Consider the following 7240-nt stretch of genomic DNA (forward strand, 5'->3'; position numbering starts at 1 on the left):
AATGTCTCTCAGCCCAACAGTCTCCCCAAATTTCAGGGTCTTTAGTTTCTTTAGGGTGATCCTTTTTAACTGTGAATAAATGTCACAAAACTATTTGTAACTTTTCCTTCAATTGCTTCGATAGTCAATAAACCCAAACTTCATTTATAACTTTTCATTTCAATTTTGTGGCACAAATAATTTTAGCCCTCATTTTTTAAACTATGATGGATTTAAAATATTTCAAACCTCCTCTCTTACAGATAAAAATGCACCAGTGTAAAGAAATGGAGATGACAACTCACAAATTTATGTTCAACTCTACACAGCCTCATATTAAAAAAAAACCTTTAAATTACAGAGACATTAGCAATTATTTTTATTTAAGTAATAAATATATATGCACTTACTTGTATTTTAGTTTTACAGAATTTCCAGGTTTCCCCCATGGAAGAACTACAAAATCTTTGGTGTTCATGATCACTGTTGGGTTTTTTTCCCCCACTGTCTTGATATTATCTAAAAATCGTTAAGACTTGCAAAAACATCTGAAAAAGTAACAGGCAAAAGAATAATGTCAGTTAAATTACAAATTCAAATTAAATTACAAATTCAAAACTACATGCAATTCAGGCAGGTTTAAAAAAATTTTTTAATGTTTATTTATTTTTGAGACAGAGAGAGACAGAGAGTGAGTGGGGGAGGGGCAGAGAGAGAGAAGGAGACACAGAATCTGAAACAGGCTCCAGGCTCTGAGCTGTCAGCACAGAGCCTGACGTGGGGGTTAAACCCACGAACTACAAGATCATGACCTGAGCCGAAGTGGGACGCTCCACCAACTGATCCACCCAGGAGCTCCCAGGCATGCTTTAAAAAACAGGAATTGTTATAAGGAAAAAAGCTGAATCAGAGGCTAAACAATAAATACATATATGCTAAATACATTGTAAGTTTCACAAATATTTAAATACTAATGAAGTTATAAATATAGCATATATGATGGAAATAAAATTTTACCAATAATTACATAGCAAAAGACTGGAAATAGTCAACTGAAAGTGAAGAATGCACTCATAAAGACCAGCACATACTCTGATTCTTTCTATGGTGAAGAGTATAAAAATATATATGAGGTTTTGTTTTCATCCAAAAATAATATCCAAGGCTAAATAATACAGGGAAAAGAAAAGAACTTTAGAGATACAATCCAAACTCAAAACCGTTTTTGTTCATATATGGTAATATAAAATGAGAATTAAGGTATGTAATAATTACCCAAAGGCATTCTAATATCCTCATTCATCAAAGAAAATTTTAATGATGCTCTTTGCCTAAGATCAGAAATTAGCATATTTAGAAAGAATTTTTCAACAAGAAATGAAACAAAGAAGATTTTCTGCCTAACTCCAAGTTAACCAGAAAATTAAATTATTCAGAACACCCTATTTCCTAGTTTCCCAATTATTCATGGTTCTATAATAATTTACTCTGTAATGCTGAATTACTGAATCATATGCACAACTATTAGATTTTTATATGAATAAAAATTTCCAAATTCTGAATGCCCTTAAAGAAATATGAGGGTCATTGTCATAGAGTCCATAGGCTTAAATGGCCAAACCATTTGATACTGTTGGTTTACAGATGTGTTTCTATGTACTTAAAGCCCCTATACATATTTACTAAAGCTCTGCTTTATGCAAGGCACTGTGCTGAGAGGCATGGAGTCAAGGCCCAAGGAGATTTGTTTGACTAGCTCAAATGGCATAGAGTCAAAAAGGGCATATAAGACTATATACAAAAGCCATAAAATAGGGTATAAATTATAAAGGCCATAAAACTTACAGATGTAATAATATAAGACGAGAGAGAGAATTCAAGCAAGCTAGCATTTAAAGTGGGGTTTTGAGGAGAATAGCGGCTTGTATAAAAAGATGAACTTGGTGAAANAATATGCACTGGGTGAACACTTTACACTATGAGAAAGAACAGCCCTTGAATGGGGACTAAAGACTGGTTCCATTTGGTTGAAATACAGGTTACATGGAAGGGGGAAAAGTAGGCATAAGATTGGACGTTTAGGCTGAGGCCCAATAATAAGTGGCTTTAAATGCCAAGTTAAGGCATTTGGAATTCACTCTGTAGCTAATGAGAGTCACTGAAAGTTTTAGAGGGAGAACAGAAAATAAGTCTAGAAGCTTTCCTTGAAAACTTAAGGAGAGAAGGCCTCAGAATAGGAATAACCAAACAGAAGGCTACTGTGACGTGGAAGTCTACATAATCAAATGTGCAGTTCTACAGTTTTGTTCCTTTGGGACTGTATCATAATTTCAATGATGCAACCACTGATCAAACCACTTTTGGAATGCCTCCGTGAAGCCTTCTGCAGAGCCCATCATATGCCCAACAAACACACAAATCTACTTTGTTGTGCCTCATTTAAAATTAAAAATTATATTGTTTGCCAGGAGCAAATACTTTATTCATTCAAATCTAGTTTCAAGTTACTCTACCTCCAAAAAATCAAATCTACCCTGAAAAGGTAGATTTTTACTACCTTGAAGAAAATTCTGAAGGAATTTATTTCTGACGATAATTCTAAATAGGATTATACAAAATAATTCTATATTGTAAGCAATGTAGTAGATACATCATAAGACTAAGTGTATATGTGTCTTCAATAAACACTCACTTTTTAAAGTTTATTCACTTTTGAGAGAGAGAGTGAATGTCAGGGAGGGCCAGAGACAGAGACACACAGAATCGAATTAGAAGCAGGCTCCAGGCTCTGAGCTGTGAGCAAAGAGCCCGACACAGGGCTTGAACCCGTGAACTGTGAGATCATGACCTGAGCTGAAGTTGGATGTTCAACCAACTCGGCTACCCAGGTGCCCCCAATAAACATTTATGTAGCTACTCCTTTCCTGACCTGTTTGTGGGTACTGAGGTCACAATACTAAATAAAGTGCCTTCGTTCAAAGAACTCAGAATCAAAGGGAAAGCACACAATGACAACATCACGGAACATTCCAACAGGGAAATGCTTAGGAGGGACATTTAATTTAACTCAGACTCATTTCTTAAGTACCAAGTCCTCTCTCTCAAAGCTTTCCTCCTGTGGGGAGGGAGGATGCATCATTTTCTACCCTGTCCTTGTAGGTGAAAACTTTGTCTCCCTTAAAGGTGCCTTTAAAAAAGACTTCCGGAATAATCCTACTCAAAAAGAGTCTCTCTTTTCGATCATTATTTGGAAATCCAACTGCTGGACCCTAGTCTACTGTGGATTAATTTTTCGAGAAAAGTTCCATACTGTTATCATCGCCACCATCATCAAAAAAAAATAATCAAAAGTTATACGTGGGTTTTTAACTGTGTGGGCTACTGGTGCGCCTAATCCCCCCATTGTTCAATGGTCAGCTGTATATGTACATATGCATAAAACTGAACTAATACATGAAGACTGAAATGAAAAAAAAAGTCTAAATTTCTTTAGGACAAGATGGTTCAGATTTATAGCTCTGCTGATAATGTGATTTAACCAATAAATGGTGTTATTTGGGGGCATTTCACTTCACTGAATGCAATTAGTAAGGCTCCTTCTCAGTTAAATGTTTTATCAAGTCACACACATAAGCCAATTTTCTTGTATGAAGAGAAAAGCAAGATTATAATTGTGAGTCATGCTGTTCTGCCCATTTCCTTTCATAAAACCAACAGAGAATTAGTCACCTTTCTTGGGACAGCAAGGATATAATAATGTCAGCAGGAAGAATAGCAAAGCACAAAACTTTAGTCATTTAATGGAATCCGGGAAATAGAGATAAACTCCCTATTATGCAAACTTTGTAGTTCCACGTGTGCTTTGATGACTCAGTTTTTTTCCTGATAATTAACTACCAAAAGTCTAATAGTTATTTGGAAAATGTTCTTGCTAACTGATTTGTTAGACTGCATCATTTTTCTGTCCCCAACTTGTTCTTCACACATATACACATACTATGACTCAATATTGTCCATAATGGTTTGATTCTTCTTCTACATAAGTTCTCATCCTGGGAATGTAACCCAAACATCAAGGCCAGCTACCACAGAATGGAAACAAGAAAATTATGATAATTTGTGCTCCTAGAAACTCAGAGTATTTATCAAGAGTTGCCCTAGACTTCTAGAATTTGCCATGACACCACTGAGAGTTTGGGGAAACCACTGTTTTCAAGATAGGACAATTTTTGTAACTGAAAGCTAATCTAAGATTAGTTGATTAGTCTAATGACCCAGAATCATCTTATTAGACTTGAAAACTTAAAAGCCAATAAATCACAATTTTTCCTTATTTTGACACATATTTGACACATATTTCCTTACTTTGACACATATTCTGAAAGCAAGCTCTTTTGGATGGATTAACATGTTTGCCATCATATTTAGAAAGCAGATATCCAAGCAAGAAATATTAAAATGAATTTCAATAAAAATAGTACTTTTAAACTCTTAAAAAGAATGGTACTTTTAATATTTCCACTATCTAATATCATTCTTATTCTAAATATATACGTATATTTTTAAAATCTGTTTTTAAAATCTAAGGAAAAGACTGGTAATACATGATCCTTGGCATAATATCTGTGCTTTAGTGGCCCACTAAATAAGTCTATCCGATTTTCTCCTCTCAATGGCCATGAAAGTAAATTAGGTGTTGACTTCTCGACTGCACTTAATCTTTCACCCAACCAACATCACTGATAAACCCTGCTTCAGGGCATTAAATAGTGCCCATGTCACCCATTTTTTTTACCTTGTACCTGCAGGTTCCCTTGAGAACAATTAAAAAAGTCTGCTTTCTTAAGGTATCTGTTTAAAATAGTTGCCCACTAAAAATGATAAGTAATGTTAAAAGATACTAGGTTTAAGTTCAGAGGACCTTTGTGTCAGAGTGGTTCTGAGCCTGTTTATCCATGTATTAAATGATGAGAATTCCACTCCCACCTAATTTGCTGGATATCAAACAAAAGGACTCTAATTTGTGGTCGGTAAATCAGCGGGCTCCTTAAGGGCCACCAGAGAGTTTAGGGTTCAGAGAAGGGGCAGCGTTAGAAATTACCTTGAGAGACAATGAGGAAGCATCAAGGTTTTTCTTAAGCCACAGCTTCTCAGATTTCATCTATTTTACACAAGGAGCCTCTGGGTCAGATTTAATGTAAAGAAACTCCTCAATAGCTTAAAAACATGCTTTAAAGCACAACAGTAAATCAATATACAATTATTATTAATTCTGTATCAATTGAAAACTTCCTATGAATACAAATAGCAAGGAAAGTATTTAATTCATAAATTCAGAATATTAAGCCCTTTTATATTTATCTATCCTATCCATTCTCATACAATCCACCATTACCCTAAGTGGTCTCTTATGAATATCTTAGAAATGGGAAAATTAAGGCAAGACTGGTGACAAAGTCAGAAATTACCATTTTATTCCCAGTCCTGTTAGCTCTTAAGACTTAAAATCTAAATTGTTCTATATACTTAAAATGACAAATTTATAACATTCATATTCTTTCCCCTTTTGTATTCTCAACCTGTCATTAAAAGGAAATTTAGAGAAAGAACTGTTTGGCATCAAGTTACCTTCTAAATTTTAGAGTAATGTTTTTAGACACCGGTGAAAAACATTTGGGTATCAAATTGCCCCCATGTAATATAAGGTCACAAAATTTTTTCTCTAAAATTTTTCCTCATATCCAGAAGAAAAAAAATTACTCATCTGCTCTGTTTGATACTTGAGAGCCTCAATTATTGCATTCCAGTCTTCCTACACATTATGCTTTATTTTCCACTTCTCTGCTCACCAAGATTTATTCCATTCAGTGCCAGGTTGGAAGGCCACCTCTACCATGAAGATTTCTTCCATCAAAAGTGAACTTCTCTTCCTGTAAGAACATCACGTGCATTACACTCACTTGCTATTATGTGTTGCCTTATGTTATTTTTTCTTGCTTTGCTTTTACAGGTGTTGTTTCCCTGAGCATCCCAAATATTTGAGGGCAGTCCTGCCATTGATCTGTGAAACCCCCACAATTAGAAGAGTGCCTACACATAATGTACTGCCAGTAATAATATGCTAACTTTTAAATATTTAGCTTTTTCCTGTTTTGTATTGCACAATCTTATGAAAAAAATTTAAACATATTCTCTTTCCCACTTCAACAAATCTTTTTGTTTTCTTTTTTCCATGTATCCTACCAGACTTTGGTGAACATTCAACAAACATAGGAACACCTCTTCGATTAGGTATCAGATTATCAGATTAGGTATCAGATTAGGCACTGAAAAACAGGGTGAGCCAAACAGGTATAGTACCAATCCTCACTGAACTTGTACTCTGGTGCAAAAAAAAAAAAAGTAGGAAAAAAATTTAAAAAGCAAATAAAATAACTGTGGGAAATATGAAGTGTTTTTGAAGGACTGAGGTACTTACAAATAAATGTGTAATACAACTGGAAATATTATGGGAGGTCAGGGCAAGCCTCTATGTAGGTTATAAAATAAGGTGATGGAGGTGGTAGAGGGTTTGTTGTTATTTTTGTTTTCACTTTCCATAAGCATACAGTTTGCAGAGTTTTAATCCTGTGTAGCTTCAAATTTATACAACTTTTTAATGAATCTTGGTAACTCTGGATTTTAAAAGGCAGATTATAAAAAAATACATAACTGAACCTATATATGAGCACCTCTCGTGCTGATTTGGGGACAGAAGCAAAAACTCCCACAGGTTCAGATTTCCTAGGAAACTGCCACCCCTCACCTTGACCTCTACTTGGGAAGAGCAGACTTCTATAATAACAGCGGGTGCATGTGGCCATCCAGGCAGAAAGCAGGCTACAAAAGGGGACATGGAATGGACTGCCACAGCAACAAATTTCTCATAAGGCACCCAAGACTTCAAAGGATAAAAAAAAAAAAAGGGTAGCATCTGAAAAGGTCAGGTTGTAGACGGGGTTCAACCGACAAGGCCCCGGTTTCCTTGCCTGCGGGTTCACTCTCGGTTCACATCACGGGCTGGAAAGTTCTTTGTTTATAGAAAAAGAGTTTTATCCTGAGGCCAAGGCCGTATCCTGTCGCCCGTGGGCCTGGCACTGTGTCGGGCACACGGCAGCGCTCAGCAAACACCTACTGGGCGGGCGCCCCAGCTCCACCCGGGAACCCCGTCTCCTTTCCCTCCGCCCCGCCATGCTCCCCGCACCCCGCAGGCCCGTCGGTC

At 36.2% G+C, this 7240-nt stretch overlaps 1 protein-coding gene across 3 annotated transcripts in view; it reads right to left on the reverse strand.

The window, feature by feature from the left end:
• The window catches only part of ZBBX (zinc finger B-box domain containing), a 117155-nt gene that overhangs the window by 109748 nt on the left and 167 nt on the right, over window positions 1-7240 (reverse strand). For all 3 annotated transcript variants that reach the window (XM_077752237.1, XM_077752238.1, XM_077752236.1), the window contains exons 2-3: window positions 5829-5909; window positions 390-527 (exon numbers count right to left, since the gene is read on the reverse strand). In XM_077752237.1, the coding sequence (XP_077608363.1) occupies window positions 390-457 (68 nt within the window). In that variant the 5' untranslated portion in view covers window positions 458-527; window positions 5829-5909. The remainder of the gene's footprint in view (window positions 1-389; window positions 528-5828; window positions 5910-7240) is intronic.

Source organism: Crocuta crocuta, unplaced genomic scaffold (assembly GCF_008692635.1).
Source record: "Crocuta crocuta isolate KB4526 unplaced genomic scaffold, BGI_CrCroc_1.0 scaffold21, whole genome shotgun sequence".
NCBI lineage: Eukaryota > Metazoa > Chordata > Mammalia > Carnivora > Hyaenidae > Crocuta > Crocuta crocuta.